This window comes from Phacochoerus africanus, chromosome 1, assembly GCF_016906955.1.
Source record: "Phacochoerus africanus isolate WHEZ1 chromosome 1, ROS_Pafr_v1, whole genome shotgun sequence".
Taxonomy (NCBI): Eukaryota; Metazoa; Chordata; class Mammalia; order Artiodactyla; family Suidae; genus Phacochoerus; species Phacochoerus africanus.
In genome coordinates this window covers 141,248,268-141,267,830 of record NC_062544.1, presented here as the reverse complement: position 1 = coordinate 141,267,830, position 19,563 = coordinate 141,248,268, and the positions used below count along the sequence as shown (strand labels likewise).

The window sequence follows — 19,563 nt, the reverse complement described above, 5'->3', positions numbered from 1 at the left end:
TAATTTGTATGATGCTAGGCCAGGACAAAAGGCAAGGAATAATACATCCTGACTCTCTCATTTAGTGCATCCTGACAACTGGAGGAAGACTCTCATCTCGATAGAGAGCCATGAATAAGAGTGTGGTTCACTTTCCTAAATGTACATGGGGAAATGTGTAATGAGAAATGCCTCAAGGCACAGCAAGATTCTGGAGGTCACATCTGCAAAAATAAATATTTAGAAAATCTTTAGTAAGTTAACTCAGTGGACTTATTCAGCCAGAAGGTGTTCAGAAAGGGAAGTTCCAGTATATGGGAAAAATAAAATAACTCAAAATACATGTACAGTGGATACAATGTTCCATGTCAGTTTGGATGTTTAAAGTTTTCCTATCTGGTAGCCTAACCAGCATTTCCCTGAACAATCTCAGGTCAGCTTTTAGAATTTCTTCTTTTATACAATCACCAAGACTCTTTTTTTTCCTAAACTGATTTTGGGGCTTGTTTATTTGTAAAAACCCATAAGGAAAAGATCACAGCCTTTGAGTCAGAAGAACCTGGTTTTGAATCTTAGCACGGCACTTTACCAGCATTTTGGAAAAAGTCACTTAATATTTTTGCTATTCCTTTTTTGACCTTTTAAATTTAAAGTTTTTGAATCTTCTTTTTTAATGGAAGTATTTAGTCTGCAGGTTTATTTCTGAGGGATCCTTTTAGTTTCTTAAGTTTTGTACTTTATTTGTAATTATCTCTAGATATTTTCTCTTGTCCAATATAATTTCTACTTTAACCCATCCATTGTTTATAAATTTTCATTTTTTGACTTGCAGTTATTTTATTATCATTTTGGTTACTGATTTCTGACTTGATTTCACCATAGTCAGATAGTGTCTTTTTTGTAAAATCAGTGCTTGAAATTTCGTTGAGGAGTTCCTGTCGTTGTGGCGCAGTGGAAATGAATCCAACTAGGAACCATGAGGTTACGGGTTCGATCCCTGGCCTCACTCAGTGGGTTAAGGATCTCGAGTTGCTGTGAGCTGTGGTGTAGGTTGCAGACGTGGCTCGAATCCCACGTTGTTGTGGCTCTGGTGTAGGCTGGCGGCAGCAGCTCCAATTAGGCCTCTGGCTTGGTAACCTCCATATGTGTGGGTGTGGCCCTAAAATGACAGAAAAGGAAAGAAAAAAATTGTTGAGGATAGCTGTATCACCTAAGAGCATTGCCTTCCATAAATGTACCACATGTGTTTGAAAAGAATCTATCTTTTTCATTAGTTGGGTGCAGTATTCTACACATGGCCATTGTAGAAATGGAGTTAATTGTATTGGTCAAATTTACTACACCCTTACTCTTTGACCTCAGTAATTGCTGAGGAAGATGTTGAAATCGCCATGTAAGATAGTAGATCTGATCATTTCTCCTAATGATTCTCTGTTTTTGCTTTGTATATTTCAGAAATATGCTCTTAAGTTTAGAAGTATATTAGTGCTTAAGCTTTAGAAATATATTTTCGTATTGAATTGAACACTTTATCATTATATAGGAATTCTGTTTTTCTCTAGTGTTTTTTATCTTAAAGTCTATTTTGTCTGATATTTACACAGGTGTACCAACTTTCTTTTGGTTAATATTGTCTAATATATACTTTTTCACCTTTTTATTTTTAGTCTTTATATATCTTTGTATTTTTAGGTATATCTCTTATAAATATTATATAGCTGCATTTTTAAAAAGTCCATTCTGACAGTCTTTGTCTTTCAATAAAGAATTTATTATGTTTATTATGATTATTGATATCTTGGGGTTTATTTTTAGCATTTTATTCTTTGCTTTCTCATTAGCCCATTTTCCCCTCTTTTTCATTCAAACTCTTGCCTATTTTTTCTGTTTTCCTCATTCCACCTGTTCTTTTCCTCTTAGAAGTTATATACTTTGTTTCTTCATTTAAATTAATTTAATATTCATGTTTCAAATTTTTAGTTCATCAACTTTTTTGCTGTATAATACTAGACCTTGCTCTAATCATCTCCATCCAACTTATATATTACTTATAACAATTATTTCATTCTAATTTATTTGCTTCCTCCATTATTTAGACATTATTAATGAATTCGTATATAATGAATATTTGTTTACCCCTATAAGTACTAATATCTGTGCCCTCTTTTCCTTTTTGCATTCAGACAGAATATTTCTTCTGCCTAAAAGACATCCTTTGGTAAATGTTTTTGACATTAATTGTTTTAAATATATTTATTTTGCTTCATTATTGAAAGACATTTTCACAAGTAAAAATTTTAAGTTGGCGGTTATCGCTTGTCTCTACACTGAAGGGCTTATTTCACTGTTTTCTGGCTTCTGTTGTTGCCATTAAGAAGTCAACCATCAGTCCCTTGCTGTTCCTCTGTAGGTGATCTGGCTCTGCCTGCTTTTAAAATTATCTTCTGCCTTTGTTAATCTCACTATGATGTGTCTAGGTGTTGACTTCTTTCATTTTTCCTCCTTGAGTTTTATTGGGTTTCTTGGATCTGAGGATTGGTGTTTTCAAAACAAATCTGGCTTATTCTTAACTGTGATCTTCTTGAATATTGTCTTTCCCTTTCCTCATTCTCACTTACTTCCCTTTGGGACTCCATTTAGTTTTTTTTTTTTTTTTTGCCTTTTTTTAGGGCTGCACCAGCAGCATATGGAAGTTCCCAGGCTAGGGGTCCAATTGCAGCTGCACCTGCCAGCCACAGCCACAGCCACACCACAGCAATGTGGGATCCGAGCTGCATCTGTGACCTACAACACAGCTCATGGCAACACTGGATCCTTAACTCACTGAGCAAGGCCAGGGATCGAACCCACACCCCCATGAATACTAGTCAGGTTTGGAACCTGCTGAGCCACATTGGGAACTGCCCCAATTAGATGTTAGTTAGACTTTGCCACTACATCTTCCATGTCTCTTAACCTCACTTTTGAATGAATATATACATTTCTACTATATATACATGTATATATATTTAATTTATATATGTATATACTTTATACTATATTTAGTGAAGTATTCCATTTTAATTTCTGTTAGCTTTTGGCTGTATCTTTGGTATTAATTTTTAGCAGTTTCTCTAAGAATTGGAATATGCATATTCGTCTTCTCAGTCTACTCTAAAGTTAACATTTTAACACTTTATGTAATTATAGAAGTCTTATAGCCATGTAGGTTCTTTTACCGTACATTCTGTGTTATAGTTGTCATATAGTACATCTTTATACATTGAAAAAAATCCAAGACAGTGTTATAGTTTTTGCTTGCAAAGATGCATACATATTTTTTATAATTTAAAGAAGTAAATTGTCTATTATATTTATCCAAAGTATTTCTGTTGCTCTTCAATCCTAAAGTTTCCGTATTTCCCTTCAGCTTAAAAAACTTCCTTCAGCAATTCTTCAGAGCAAGTCTTTTGGTGATGCATCATCTTAGTTTTTCTTCATCTGCAAATGGCTTTATTTCATCTTCATTCCTGAAGGCTATTTTCAGTGGATACAGAGGTCTCGGTTGACAGTTCTTTTCTTTCATCACTTTAAAAATATTGTTTCACTCTTCTGGTCATGTGGTTTCTAATAACATTCATTTGAATGTTCTCTTAATGTATTGTGTCATTTTTCCCCCCTTCTTTCAAGACTTTAAAATATCTTTTGTCTTCAGCACTTTGAGTATGTTTTTGGACATTGTTTTCTTAGAGATTATCCTGTTTGAGGTTTGTTGAGATTCTTGTGTCTGTAAATTTATGTCTTTAACCATATTTGGGGGGAGTTTCAGCTATTACTCCAAATATTTTTTTCAACACCCATTTATTTTCTCATTTGGTAATTCCAATGTATGCATGTTGAACCTTTTATTATGCTTTGTTCATGTTTTAAAATGTTTTTCTTCTATTCTTAGATTGTATATTTTCTTTTTTTCTTTTTGTCTTTTCTAGAGCCGCACCCGAGGCATATGGAGGTTCCCAGGCTAGGGGTCTAATCGGAACTATAGCCGCCGGCCTATACCAGAGCCACAGCAACGTGGGATCCAGCCGCGTCTGCAACCTACACCACAGCTCACGGCAATGCTGAATTCTTAGCCCACTGAGCAAGGCCAGGGATTGTACCCACAGCTTCAAGGTTCCTAGTCGGATTCGTTAACCACTGAGCCATGATGGGAACTCCCAGACTGTATATTTTCTATTGATATGTCTTCAAGTTTCCTATTTTCTCTGTAATTTTCTTTCTGCCCTTGAGCCTAGACAGTGAATTTTGTATTTCAGATATTGCTTTTTGTAATTCCACAGTTCTCCTTTTTAAAAATACCTCCATTTCTCTGCTGAGAATGTTTATCTTTTTACTCATTTCAAGAGCATTCACTTTATAGCTGATGGTTATAATAGCCGCTTCAGTCTTTATCTGATAATTCCAACAGCTGAGTCATCTTGGGGTTGGTACCTATTTATTTTCTTTTCCCTTCAGTATTGAGTCTCTGGGTCCTGTTATAATACTCTGGAGAATATACCCAGTGGTATACCCAGTGGTACAGCATCTAATACATAAAGAGCCTTTTAATAAATGTTGTTATTCAGGTTTCCTCAAATGGACTCTCTCTTTGCCTGGCCTCATTGAAAATTTAGTTGCATTTCCTTGCTTTACTCTTGCTCATTTGTAAGAATTGGTAATGCCACATATTTGTCCTTATGGTTACTTGTGCCTTCCTTTCATGTCATTTATAACATGACAGGATAATTATTTGTGTGAGTATTTGTTGAATGCCCTTTACCTGCTATGTCCTATGGTGGTGGCTGCGAACACATCGGTGTTATTCATCATGATATCCTCAGCATAGTAACTGTCACTTGATAAGCACTTGATAAATATTTGTCAAAAAAATGAAAGAATGCCATTGAGTGTCATCTGTGTTAGCATTAGTTTTTGAAAGCTGCAGGGATCAGACCTGGTTTGACCCATTTCATTTTGGAAAGGCAGCTTTTCCTTGGCAAGAGAACAGTGGTCTGATCAACAGGGTTAAGGTGGGTTCACAATAACTGAGTTTTTTGGGAAAGGTGGTCCAGGGCTGGCTGATTGGATAAGACAAGAAGGAAACATGGTCACACAACTGTATTTTGTGTCTGTTTTGAAAAGAGTAGTTGTCTCCCTGTCTTAGGAGTCAGTGTGTGGTGTAGGCTCAGGAAGCAAAGCCTGATAACCCTGAAAGGGGAGAACCCAATATAATAAATAGGATAACAGGGCACGATATTTTATTCCAACCTGCTTCAAAACAAGGCCTCTGATTAGAATGAGTGTGAGTGAGGCTTGTTGGGGTCCCAGAGGCTCAGATTTCAAATACCTGTTTAAGGTGTTCTTCAGTGTCTTTTTTCAAGTCATGGGCCTTTTGAAGTCTGACTTGGATTAAGAAATAAAAATGATTCTGACATACTTTACCTGCTAGATGTTGGTGTTTGCATTGTAAACCTCCCTGGTTCGACAAAGACTATCAAGTAGGGAGTGATGTCCAGCTTTCAGAAAAATGTATGCAGAAATGATAATTTAGAATGGATGGAACTTTCAGAATCTGCTGGCAAAAAAGACATTCCTCTTATAGATGAGGTGTCTCAGTTCTGGATAATGTTTGAGGGGGGCACCTATTAATACCTGAGAACCAACCTGGTACCTTTCCCAGTACAGACCCCTGTGCCAAACCCATCAGATAAGGGCTTATTCTCTCTCTCTGTAAAGGTATATCCCCCGAAAGACTATATTTAAAATTGGTATTTATCCAGAAGAGGGTCACCCAAGTTGGGGAGAGGTTTGAAAACCTCAGGAACAGGTAAATGTATTTGTTACATAAATGTTTACTCCAAATGCACTATGGGCCAGGTTCTTAGTGCTGTGGATACAACAGGAAAACAAGATATAAGTCCTATTCTTATAGTGGTTATAACTCTAGTACGAAACAGACTCTAAACAAGTGAAGTTCTAACTGACTCTTCTAATGGCCTGTGAATATAATGAAACAGAGTAATGGAAGAGAGTACCTAGAGTGTGGCTGGGCTCTTTGGGCTCCTTGTTTTTTTTTTTTTTTTTGTTGTTTTTTTTTTTACTGCCTTGCAGCATATGGAGTTCCAAGGCCAGGAACCAGATCCGAGCTCTAGTTGCAACCTGTGATGCAGCTGTGGCAACACCAGATCTTTAACCCACTGTGCTGGGCCAGGATTGAACCTGGGTCCTGGCTCTTTAGAGATGCTGCCATTCCCAGTGCATCATAGTTGGAACTCCTCTTTGGGCTCTTTTATTCATGGGATGTGGGATGGTCTCTCTGAGGATGTAGCACCTGAGCTGAAAGCTAAATGATGAGTAGGAGCCAGGATGACTGGGTATGAGGGAATCATGAACAGGGGAACTGGGATTGAGGTTAGGCGTTGGTTGGAGAAGTAGGTAGCAAGTGGATGGCATAGGACTTTGCAGGCTGCCGAGAAGTTCGAGTTTCTTCTTAAGTGCAGGTACAAACTATTGGACCTAATTAATATTTTAAAGAGGCCCCTTGGGTTTCTGTGTGTGTTTTGTCACAGTCTGGGTGAAATATGATGGGGCTGGGGAGTAGGGTTGCAGGAGGACAGAGAATGAAAGGAGTCTCATGTTTGGAAGTTGATCTGAGAGCAAAGGGGGAAAAGGAGAGCCGGGAATCAAATATGACTCCTAGATTTTGGCATGTGCAATGGAGTAGGTTGTCATTCCCTTCACTTGAGATGGTAGAGCTGGGGAAGATTGAAGAAATTATCGAACCTGGAGAAGAGAAGATAAATTATAATTATTCTGCAAGTATCTGAAAGATGAAGCAAAAGGAATTTGATTTTTTCCTTGTGATCCTTGGGAGCCTAGTCACTGCCAGCAGATGGAAGCTCTCTTGGAGGCATTTCTGCTTAGCCAGTGATGAAAAGCTCTGTTTGTTAGAATGATCTGAATGTGAGGGACTGCCTGTATGGAACTCTGTCACCTAAGTTGTTCAGGCTGAGATGGGGTGAGGGGACCATCTGTTAGTAGAGAGACCATATAATTTATGGTCCAAATCAGAACACCTTGGAGAGTAAAATGGGTTGCTCTTAATTATGCTGGGAAAACAGATGTAAGTCTGTAAATTATGGTACATCAACATGACAGAATAGTGTACAGCCACTAAAAATGTTTGTTGTGAAGTCCAGATAAAATAGGAAGATATTTAATAAAATAAATGAAAACAATTGGAGTTTCTATTGTGGCTCATCGGTAACAAACCTGACTAGTATCCATTAGGATACAGGTTTTATCTCTGGCCCCACTCAGTGGCGTAAGGATCTGGTGTTGCCCTGAGTTGTGGTGTAGGTCGCAGACATGGCTTGGATCTGGCAATGCTGTGGCTGTGGTGTAGGCCAGCAGCTGCAGCTCCTATTTCACCCCTAGCCTGGGAACTTCCATATGCCACACCTGTAGCTCTAAAAAGAAAAAAAAATAAATGAAAACAATCAATACATAAACATTTGGAAAAAATTTGTAAAAATGTGTGTGCTTGTTGATGAAACTGGAAGGTGAATATAAAAACAAAGTTTGCAGAGAATGGTGAATGTTATTCTTAATTAAATTAATAAATATAAATGTATTTTTTTTTTCCTCTTTGTGCCTTTTCTAGGGCCACTCTCGTGACATATGGAGGTTCCCAGGCTAGGGGTCAAATCGAAGCTATAGCTGCTGGCCTATGCCAGAGCCACAGCAACGCAGGATCCGAGCCACATCTGCAACCTACACCACAGCTCATGGCAACGCCAGATCCTTAACCCACTGAGCAAGGCCAGGGGCCAAACCCGCAACCTCATGGTTCCTAGTTGGATTTGTTAACCACTGCGCCACGATGGGAACTCCAATATAAATGTATTTAATGTAAGTTACTTTTTAAAACATAAAATTAACTCCTAGCTCTGTTAGAACAAACTTGAAAGTCTGACTGAAAAATACATTCACTGTAGATAATTTAGAAAATTAAAGTGGCACAGAAAAGAGCATTAAATATCACCTATCATCTCACCACCCAGAAATAGTCATTGCAGACATTTCAGTTTATAAATCACTAATCTTTTCTTGGGCATATGTGTATGTGTGTCTGTATCTAGATGTAATTTTTAGCAGACCTGTACAGCCGTACTTGTAACTTGCTTTTTTTTTTTGGTACATGAAGAGATAACCTTGATTAGTGATATCTTTCAAAGCATGGACATAATATTTCTAATATAAGTTGCTCCATGTCTCTACCCATTCTTCTTTATACAAGTGTAAATCTATTTTCCCACTGGCTGTTTTGCTGTTGAGTTGTATAAATTGCTTGTATATTTTAGAGATTAAGCCCTTGTCAGTTGCATCATTTGAAACTATTTTCTCCCATTCTGTATGGTGTCTTTTTGTTTTCTTTTTGGTTTCCTTTGCTGTGCAAAAGCTTGTCAGTTTGATTAGGTCCCATTGGTTTATTTTTGCTGTTATTTCTGTTGCTTTGGGAGACTGACCTGAGAAAACATTTGTAAGGTTGATGTCAGAGAATGTTTTGCCTGTGTTCTCTTCCAGGAGTTTGATGGTGTCTTGTCTTATATTTAAGTTTTTCAGCCATTTTGAGTTTATTTTTGTGCATGGTGTGAGGGTGTGTTCTAATTTCATTGATTTGCATGTAGCTGTCCAGGTTTCCCAGCAATACATGCTGAAAAGACTGTCTTTTTCCCATTTTCTGTTCTTGTCTTCTTTCTTTTTTCTTTTTTTTTTTTTTGTCTTTTTGCCATTTCTTAGGCCGCTCCCTCGGCATATGGAGGTTCCCAGGCTAGGGGTCGAATCGGAGCTGTAGCTGCCAGCCTACGCCAGAGCCACAGCAACGCAGGATCCGAGCCACGTCTGCAACCTACACCACAGCTCACGGCAACGCCGGATCATTAACCCACTGAGCAAGGGCAGGGACCGAACCTGCAACCTCATGGTTCCTAGTCGGATTCGTTAACCACTGCGCCACGACGGGAACTCGTTGTCTTCTTTCAAATCTCCTAATCAAAGATTAATTGACCATAGGCGTCTGGGTTTATTTCTGGGATCTCTATTCTGTTCTTTTGGTCTGTATGTCTCTTTTGGTACCAGTACCACTTTGTCTTGATGACTGTGGCTTTGTAATATTGCCTGAAGTCTGGGAGAGTGATGCCTCCTGCTTAGTTTTTATTCCTCAGGATTGCTTTGGCAATTCTGGGTCTTTTGTTGAGGTTCCATATAAAATTTTGGATTGTTTGTCCTAGTTCTGTGAAAAATGTCATGGACATGTAATGTGAGAAAAAAGAACATATACATGTATGTGTAACTGGTTCACCATGGTGTACAGTAGAAAAAAAAATATATATATAAATAAATGATAAAAAAAGTAAAATTGCACCCAAAAAAATCAAATACCTGGGTATACACCTGATCAAGGAGGTGAAAGACCTATATGCTGAGAACTAGAAAACATTAATCAAGGAAATAAAGGAATATGTAAAGAAATGGAGAGATATTCCATGCTTCTGGGTTGGAAAAATTCATTTTGTAGAAATGGCCATACTTGCTTTTTTTCAATTTCTATGCAGGGTGAGCATTTATCCAAGTAATAATATTTTTTTCCTTAATTTTTAATGACTGTTTTATTCCTTCATACGATATATTGCAGACTCTACCAGTTTTCTCAGTAGGTATGCATATGATGTAGCTTTTTGCTGAATATTGTCAAATTGCTCTCAAGATAGGTTATATCAGTTTATTTGGTCACCCCTTTGCCTAAAGAAGTTAAAAAGTACTCTAAAGAATGAATAAATTACTTTATTTTTATGAAGTTTTTAAAAAGCCCCAAATCTTGGACGTAGAGAGCATTATACTTAGTGAAATAAGTCAGAGAAAGACAAGCTGTATGTTATCACTTACTTGTGGAATCCAAAAAATAAAAAGAAATATATATAATGAAACAGAAAGAGACTCACAGATAAAGAGTACTAACTAGTGGTTACCAATGGGAAGAAGGATGGGTAAGAGCAGAGTATAGGATTAAGAAATGCAGATCACTCTGTGTAACATAGATAAGCAACAGGGCTGTATTGTACAGCACAGGGAAATACAGCCACTGGTTTGTAATAACTTTAAATGGAGTATAATCTTTAAAAATCTTGTATCACTGTGTTGTATACTTGAAACTTATACAATATTGTAAATCAACTATATTTCAATTAAAAAAATTTTTATAAAGCCCTCACATCCATAATTCTGAACTGAGAATGAGTCACCTAGATCACAGTTAAAGGGTTCTGTGATCCCTTGGGCCATTTTGTACACATTGTCTGTAACAAGTGACTCTGTATAGGATTTCTGCTCCTCTCTTAAGGACATGTAATGAATGTTTAGAGTATACCAGTTAGTGTCTTGGGAATGCAGTATATTCTAGCGTGAGGAATTTCACCAAGAACTGAAGCAGAAAATATTGACAATTTTCGTATCTGCCTTAAGTTTCATAAATATTTGTACTCTCTTTGCAAAAGCATGCATTTTTCTCTTATGCATCTATTAAGTAGTCAAGGTACCTGATTTAGGATTTAATTTGCAAAAAGCTGTCAAGACTTTACTGCCTATTTAAATGATGAATTTGTTTTTACTCTTTATTCAAGCCTAGTTCTCTACTTTCTGCGTTTGTATTGGGTGCTGAAGAAAGAGATTTTTACTCATTGTGTGCTTTCTATTCCATTTGATTCCTTTGGTTGCATTTGATACTCATCCAGTTTTATTTATACTTCATGAATTTGAACAGATCTGCAATTTCTCATTGTTCACTGATGCCAGTTGAAAAATTCTCCAAGGCTGTTTTTATAGGGGTAACTGTCATGTTTATACTATGTTTCAAGAAACATCCATCTTTTAAAATTTGCTTGTCTAAATGCATTTAATTTTTAAGAGAACAGTTGCAAAGTTGTGAACTTGACATCTTTACACTTGAATGTGCATAATTACACAGTGCTCTTTTTTCCTGTGCCGACTTTATTCTAGGCTCTGTGTGTTTGAGAAGCATAATTTACCACTTTTGGCAAGAATAAAGGCACCTTTGCTATCTTCCCCTTTTCTTTTCTTTAAGCTGTTACTACAAGTTTGGTCATGTCCCTGGGGAGAGGTGGAAAAAGATGTCTTTGCTCCCCAAAGTCCATTTCTCAAGGGGACATCAATACTCACATGGATCCTATTTACATTCTAATTGGTTGATGGCTCTCTGGTACAGCTGTTTCAACTTAAACCAAGACAGTTGCTATGGAGATGGTTGACTAGAAATAGGTCAAGTAAAGTCCTTTACCCCCGGATGTAAGGGAGTGCTGTAAACTCAACTGGAAGTGTCTCAGTTAAACAGAAAGTGTGTAGATGGGCAACTATATCCCACCCCAAATCCCCTTTTTTCTTTTTAGGATGAGACACAGATGCCAGTCCTCTCATATTGCCACTGCAATTCTGGAAACAAGATACCTGAAGACTATGCCCATTGAAGGAATTAGAGATGTCATCATTTGCAGTGTAACATTGATTAAATGGCTCATGTATGACTCTCAAAAGTTGCTTATTTCACAGATTCCTGAACATAGTGGAATAGCATTTATTTCCCAGACATGACCAGGAGTTCAAGAACAAGCTTTTAAAAACATGCAGGTAAAACAGTGATATTTGGAAGAGGAAGTCATTAGGTGACATTGGATGGTATTTGCCATAAATTTGGCCAGAAAACATCATGGCTTTCCCAGGGCATCTTAGTTAGGATGACCTAGGTCCTCTGTTGTGGAGTGACATTGATTGCTTTTGTTTCCGCCTTCATGTGTCCGATGGGGAAATGGTTCTTGCCTCAGCATCTGACTCTTACAATGGAGACTTATGGTCTTTCTCACAGATGGTATGTCGTTTGGTTCTCTCATAGGCCCCCAAGCTTTGTCTGGTGTGGGGCTTGGTGAACGTGGAGACATTTTCGTTGTCACAGTTGGGTGGAGGGTAGGGTGCTACTGGCATGTGGTGGGGAGAGTTCAGGGGTGCTGCTGAGCACAGTGCATAGGACAGGCCCCCTCCTATATGGCCTATTGTGTCAGCAGTGCCAAGGTGGTCTGTATTGGGTAGGTTGCTAAGAACTGTGGGAGATTTCAGAAAAGAGTGGCACTGGAATGAATGAAAAGTGAATACCTAGAATGAGAAAAAGTGTTTGTGCATGATAGGGAGCAAACTGAGTCAGAACTCTAGTACAGATGTGTATACAGTGGTACCTGGATCCACTCACTTGAATTTCATACATATTTTTGAAAGAAAATAAAGTGACTAGGTTCATACTTTATACCCCAATTTGTGTAGTTAACCATGTCAGATAAGTCTGTCCAATCAATAATTTAAAAACTCTCAATCTATCCACTGCCTTAGGCCATACTCTCAGGATTCTGGAAGTTGAAGATCTCCTTTAGGAATTAGGCTCAGTGCCTGGCAGGTAGTTGGTACTCTATCAATATTTGCAACTGGAGTGAGTTGAGGGGAAGAGGGAAAAGGGAATGACTCAGAGGCCACTGGAGTAGCCACGCTGGGTCTCCAGCACATAAGCCCACATTGTAAAATTCCCCATGGATGAAAGTCGGGAAGGTTGGAGGACTTATGCCCGAAAGCTGCGTTTGGCTGGCTTTTCTGAAGCTGGGCGTGATCTTCCCTGGGATCCAGCAGTTCCACTCCACAGTGTGCCATCATGTATTTTCTAAGTCATGAGCTCTCAAGAATGTTCACAGAAGTAGCACCATTCATAATAGCCCAAACTGGAAACTCTCCAGATACCCATTAATAGTAGAATAGATAAATAAATCCCTTTAAAAAATTGCTAATGATGAAATATTTCAGAGGAGATCAGGTGCATTCAGGGTGATATGGCCGTAGACTGATGAAATATTTCAAAACACAATAGTGTTTAAGAAAAATAGGCATTCTAGTTTCTCCTACCCAGATTTAACAAAGGTTAGCATTTTGCCATATTTGTCTTTTTTTCTTTTTCTTCTTCTTCTTTTTTGTCTTTTGTCTTTTTAGGGCCGCACCCGCAGCATATGGAGGTTCCCAGGCCAGGGGTCTAATCAGAGCTGTAGCCACCAGCCTATGCCAGAGCCATAGCAGCGCCTGATCCAAGCTGCGTCTGAGACCTACGCCACAGCTCACAGCAACCGCGGATTCTTAACCCATTGAGTGAGGCCCGCAACTGGCTCCTAGTTGGATTTGTTTCCACTACTCCATGACGGAAACTCCTTTTTTTTTTTAATTTGAGAAATAGAACCTTTTAGTGACCTTAGTGCTGGGGACAGGGTAGAGTTGAGTGAGTGATCTGAAGATATTTAAACATAAGAATGGGACTACCTGGGCTTTCTCTGCACGTCTTCCCTTGACATGGGATGAATTACCTGTCACTGGCTCCTGAATATCAAGGTTTTGTTAGTGAGAACATCCCTGATTAAAGATTCTGCAGTGTCACAGAAGAAATAAAAGCCGTGCCTTCTCCTCTCCTGTTCTGAAAAATAAAACACTTTGCAGTAGTGTCCTTTAAGGACGTAATGCCTCTTTCGTTGAAATAGAAGAGAATTGGGTTTTTTCCATCAAAAAATTGTGATTGGAATACCATGAGTGTTTTGATTGTGCTGATGGGAAAAAAGAACAAGAACAGGGTTTGGTGTTTGCAGTGATTGCTGTGATTGTTAGTGGGGACATACCCCTTCCCTTCCACACAGCCTGGCTCATCAGGATGCAGAGGATTGAGAGTAACATTGTCATGGGGATAACCTTGAGCCGGCTCTGCTTTATATTACAAGAATGCTTTGCAAACTTCTTTCCTGCCCCTCCCCTGGGTATTAGATTTTTTATTTTTTTCCAACTTTTCCTTAATCTCACCTGTGGATTTTTTTTTTCCTTCCAAACTTCTATTTTTTAGTTAGTATTAGCATGCTGCTGCTGATGATTTTTTTTATAACTCTCATCCTGACTGTCAAGTTCAAATGGTTGAGACTGGTTCCCTTTACTGACTGCTTACTAAGTGCTAGGCATAGTCATAAGCCCTTTGTGTAGGTTCTCTTTCCTCCTTGTGATAACCCCTGAGGCAGCCATTGTTACTGTCTTTACCTACAAATGAGAAAGCAGGCTTGGGGAGGTTCAGTAGTTTTCCAGAGGTTATACTGTGTGTGGCAGAGCCATGATTCACATCCCACTTTGACTGACCCTAAGGCCAAGTTCTCAACCAGTCACTAAACGGAGGGCTGCTAGTTATTGTTATTTGTGTTCATAGAACTGTAATGTAGGAGTTAAGGTCCTGGGAGTGGGATCTGGGCTGAGCACTTCCCAGTTCTGTCTGATTCAACCTTCTCTGTAGTCTGAGGTAGGTGAGTTGGGGAGGGGGCATCTGCTCCCATTTCACAGATGAGGACATTGAGGCCAGATAAGCAGTGAACTTGCCCAGAGCCACACAGCAAATGTCAGGCTGGATATTAACCAAGGTCTTTTGAAAATATTTCTAGCTATTTATTCCATGTTTGAGCTTGTTCTCTGACCATTTTGGTTGACCTTCAGCCTGGCACTTAATTGTAAGATTAACACCGTTTCTGCGTCTTTGAAATAGGAGCAGGACTGCCTCTCACTTGTTAGAGATTATAGAGGATTAGCTAGCAGTGCATCTTTTTACAATTCTTGGAGATACACACCATTTAGATACAAATTTATTTAGTCACTGTGGTGCTTTATGATATGAGATAATGCTTTTCTGTGAAAGACTTAGTTACATGTAAATCTTTGTTGTTGATATTCTGGTAAATGTATTGGGTAATTCAAATGGAAGTTGAAGATCATAGGTGAGATTTGTTCTGCACAGTCTGAGTCAGTGTCTTTCTAGAGGCTTCACAGCTAACCTCAGCTTATTCTGGGTTTCTTTGAGGTTGCAGCTGCTCCCTGGTGGTTACCTGTTAAAGGTGCTAACTGGAGACACCCAGAAGGGCCAGACTCTACTGTTGTACACAGGTAAGGCAGTGATTCTTTCTCCAGATGACATGTTTCATTCCAGAATAGATGCCTGTGCTATACACAAGGAACTTAACAGCCATCTTCTGTAAAAGGGTGAGTATAACTAATTCTGATTGGGTGGTAGGAAAATAGGATAGTGGGAAATAATGTAGGTACACACTCAAACAGTACACCTAGCTCACAGGGGCCTCTTTCCTTCCTCGCTTGGCCTGTCGGAGTTCCCTCTCGTAGATATTTTTCCCCTCTTTGATGGCCCTATTACAAATCTCATGCCATGTTTAACCTGTTTTCCTGCCCTCATGATTGGGTCACTATGAAGAAAAAGGCTGCCTTACAGATAAGTGATGTCCTGCCAGATTGCCACTGTGGGAGCTCAGGCTTGGGTATAGGACTCATGTTATCTCCAGTTCTGGACTGACATACTTTGAAGCCACCATTAGACTGAAAAAAAGGAAAAAAAAAGAAAAAAAAAACCACACAGAGCTGCAAGTCGGTCAGCAAGTCTCGAAGGTGGCAAAGAAATAATTATCTCAAGCAAAAATAGAGTAGCATTTTAAGCCCTGGAGATGGAGAAAGGTTTGGGTCAGGACTCAGCATCTCAACAGCCCAAGAAAACTGTTCTCCTAACCCAGTTTTTCAGATGGGATTTTCGAGCCTCTATTTTTGACAACATTCCTGGTTATTGCCCTCATTGTCAGGAAGCTGGGAGTACGTGAAGTCCAGCTTTTTTTTCTTTTTCTTTTTTTTTTTCTTTTTAGGACTACACCTGTGACGCACGGAGCTCCCCAGACTAGGGGTCTAATCACAACTACAGCTGCCAGCCTATGCTGTAGCCACAGCAGTGCCAGATCCTTAACCCACTGAGCGAAGCCAGGGATAGAACCTGAAACCTCATGGTTCCTAGTTGGATTTGTTTCCACTGCGCCATGACTGGAACTTCCGTGAAGCTCAACTTTAAGGATATGGCCCCTTGACAAATGTTGGAAGTCTTTCCAGAGCCTGAGTTGGCAGCCTGTGTGGTAGAAATAGACTGTGAGGTTGAAAACTGTGGGGTTTTTGGGTATCTTAGGTTGATGGCCTTTTAGCTGTGAATTAATATCATCTTTCTTGAATTTAATAGTACAAGAAAAAGCTAAGAGTAGAAGGAGGAACCAGAGGGGAATGTATTTTATCCATTGATTATCCTTCTTCTGAGAAAAGTGCATATCTTAATTTCAGTGCTGAAAGCACTGACTGTCACATAGTAGGTCCTCAGTAAATGCTTGTTGAAAGAATATATCAAAGTCATGGTGTAATTACTGTAGGGAATTCAAAGATATTTAAGAAATGGATGAGGAGATGGAGTCTCTCTGAGAAAGTGAGCAGGGAATTAAAGTTATCTGGTGCTAGGTAAACACGTTTATCCCTTACTCTCAGGCTTTTTTCCTAACCTTCCTTACCTGTCTGTATCTTGTTTTTAGTTTTCGTTTTTGTTTTTGTTTTCATTTTGGACCATCCTACGGCGTATGGACTTCCTGGGCCAGGGATCAGATCCAAGCTGCAGTCACAACCTAAGCCATAGTTGCGGCAACGCTGGATCCTCAACCCACTTTCCGGGCTGGGGGTCGAATCTTAGACCCAGCGCTCCCAAGATGCAGCCAGTCCCATTGCATCACAGTGGGAACTCCCCTTTCTGTACTTTTTTTTTTTTTTTGTCTTTTTGCTATTTCTTGGGTCGCTCCCACGGCATATGGAGGTTCCCAGGCTAGGGGTGGAGTCAGAGCTGTAGCCACTGGCCTACGCCAGAGCCACAGCAACGCAGGATCCGAGCCGGATCTGCAACCTACACCACAGCTCACGGCAACGCCGGATCGTTAACCCACTGAGCAAGGGCAGGGACCGAACCCGCAACCTCATGGTTCCTAGTCGGATTCGTTAACCACTGCGCCACGACGGGAACTCCCCTTTCTGTACTTTTAGAAAAAATAAAGCCTTACTTGAAATATCCTAAAGTGAGGCAGATATAACTAACTTGTCTATAGTAGAAAGACACAAAATTTAAAGCCGGTTATTACAGGATGGGTTCTCTGGAAATAGATGCTGAGGTAGAGCTTTGTGTGCAGAATATTTATGAGGGATCTATACCTGTGGCAGGGTGGGGGAGGAAGCAGGATTGGGCAGAGGGAGAAGCCAAGACTACAGTGCAGGTCCAGGGGGCTCCAGCAGATCCCTCAGGGGGCTCTGAGGTGTAGATGACCCATAGAATTGAGCTGTGGTGAACACTCCTGGCTGTGCCTTTATGTTCCTGCTGTAGTTGGTCATTGGTGGCTGTGAGATGACTCTTCACAACTCTCCTGTTGCACTCCTGGTAACAGGACAAGTATTCCTCCCTTAATGGATGCTATGGCTGGTGCATCTCCACACCTGCTGCACAAAATGAGCTTTGCTGGGGGTGTCTCCACCTTCCTGCAAAGTGAAGAAATGTTTTAAGTCTTGTTCCAAGAGGAACTATAACCTATTTGGGAGCCTGGGATGCCAGAAACCTGTGGTGGAGGGTAACAGATGAGGCTTGGTTGGTGCCTGATTTGGGAACCAGGGCCTCAGTGTCACAGTTTGGAGTGAAGGTGGTAATGGGAGCTTTGCTCAAGCCAGTTTCTATTTCCTGTTCTGGTTCACATCCTCCTCCCTCTCCTCTCGTTGTTCCCCAGGCCAGATCACCCAGTTCTCCACGTCTCCTGGAACGATGCCATGGCGTACTGCACTTGGGCAGGGAAGCGGTTGCCCACGGAAGCTGAGTGGGAATACAGCTGTCGAGGAGGCCTGCAAAATAGGTACTTGGAGGGGCTCCGTTGCCTAACAGCATGTTGGCCTTTTTCTAAATCTATGGAGCTTACTTGGGCTAGACAATAACCTAAAACCACAGTCACCACCACAGCTCTTTCTTACTGGGCTTTCCTCATTCCTGGTGAAGTTACTAGGAAACACTGACGCAGGGGGTCATCAACCCCTCACAGTCTCCTGGAGCCACGTTTCTGGTGAGGCGGGCTCAGCCCCACCAGTGTCATGAAGTCCTCCCTAGAGCCCCCTGGCAGGCTGCCTTGCTTTAGGATTTTCTAATTTTAGGCATCTTCTGAAGCAGCAATATTTCTTTGCTTCCAGAGCCATGAGACAGAAAACTCATGTTTGGGTCACATCTTCTAGGACAGGCTACTTAAAATAGCTAAGGCTTTATAAAAAAAAAAAGTGCAGAGTGGTGGTGCCTGATCATGCTTCCATATAAGTCCAGAATGATGTCTGCTTTCCCAGCCTCCTAGAAGGCCTTCTTTTAGTTATGTGATTTATTTCAGGCCTTCTGAGTCCTCAGTAGAGACTGAGGTGGTCGTGAACTTGACATGAACTGGTTATGTGGGAAAGTTAAAAAAAAAAAAATCCTGATTAAAAGCTTTATGTTTTTATGTAAACTAAAAAAAAATAGTTTACTTGGAACAAGCAAGCATTGTTCTCTCTTTCACTGCCTTCCTCCTCTTGACTTTAGTCCAGAAGCCTCTGCCTGTTTGACAGGCTAATGCCTGTCTCTCTCCTGACAGACTTTTCCCCTGGGGCAACAAACTGCAGCCAAAAGGGCAACATTATGCCAACATTTGGCAGGGCGAGTTTCCTGTGACCAACACCGGAGAGGACGGCTTCCAAGGAACTGCGCCTGTGAGTAGCAGGGCTTGTGAAGGGGGGGTGACAGCCGCAGTACCTTGAGAAACTACTAGAACGAGTGAAAGTATTGTTTACTCTCTGCCCCATGTGTTGTTTCCTTCCTGCCTTGTTCACTACTGCATGTAGCAAATGCTATTAATCAGAGGAGGAGTTCTTGTTGTGGTGCAGCAAAAACACATCTGACTAGTATCCTTGAGGATTTGGGTTTGATCCCTGGCCTCACTCATTGGTTAAGGATCCGGCATTGTCGTGAGCTGTGGTGTAGGTCACAGATGCAGCTCAGATCACACATTGCTGCCGCTGTGGTATAGGCCGACAGCTGCAGTTCCAATTCAACCCCTAGCCTGGGAACTTCCATATGCCATGGATATGGCCCTAAAAAAGCAAAAAAAAAAAAAAAAGTTCTTTTTCATGATAATTTTTTTCTTCTGATTCTGTAATACTTAACTATAGAAACTTTGAAAAAACTGGAAGAGTATAAAGCGGAAAATTTGAAGGCCCTGGAATCCTCCCACTCAAATAAATACCACCCCCCATTAGCATTTTGATGCATTTCCTCCCATTCATTTTCCATGTTGATGATGCTAATAATGGCTTGTAGTGAGTGCTTGCAGTGTGCCAGGCATGGTGGGAGCCATTTGCACAAATTACCTCATTTAATATCTGTTCATCTCTGTAAGGTGGGTGCTATTATCCCCATTTTCCAGGTGAGCATTCTGAGGCACAGAGGGGTTAACTAACTTGCCCAGTTAGTTTCCACAGCTGGAAAGCAGCACAACTGGGATTTAAACCAGATCAGTTTATTTCCAAAGC

At 40.2% G+C, this 19,563-nt stretch overlaps 1 protein-coding gene across 1 annotated transcript in view; it reads left to right on the top strand.

Annotated features, from left to right (window-relative positions):
• Positions 1-19,563, top strand: part of SUMF1 (sulfatase modifying factor 1) — a 91,363-nt gene that overhangs the window by 26,294 nt on the left and 45,506 nt on the right. Inside the window, exons 4-6 of the mRNA XM_047779495.1 lie at positions 14,978-15,060; positions 17,751-17,873; positions 18,630-18,744. Coding sequence (XP_047635451.1) covers positions 14,978-15,060; positions 17,751-17,873; positions 18,630-18,744 — 321 coding nt within the window. The remainder of the gene's footprint in view (positions 1-14,977; positions 15,061-17,750; positions 17,874-18,629; positions 18,745-19,563) is intronic.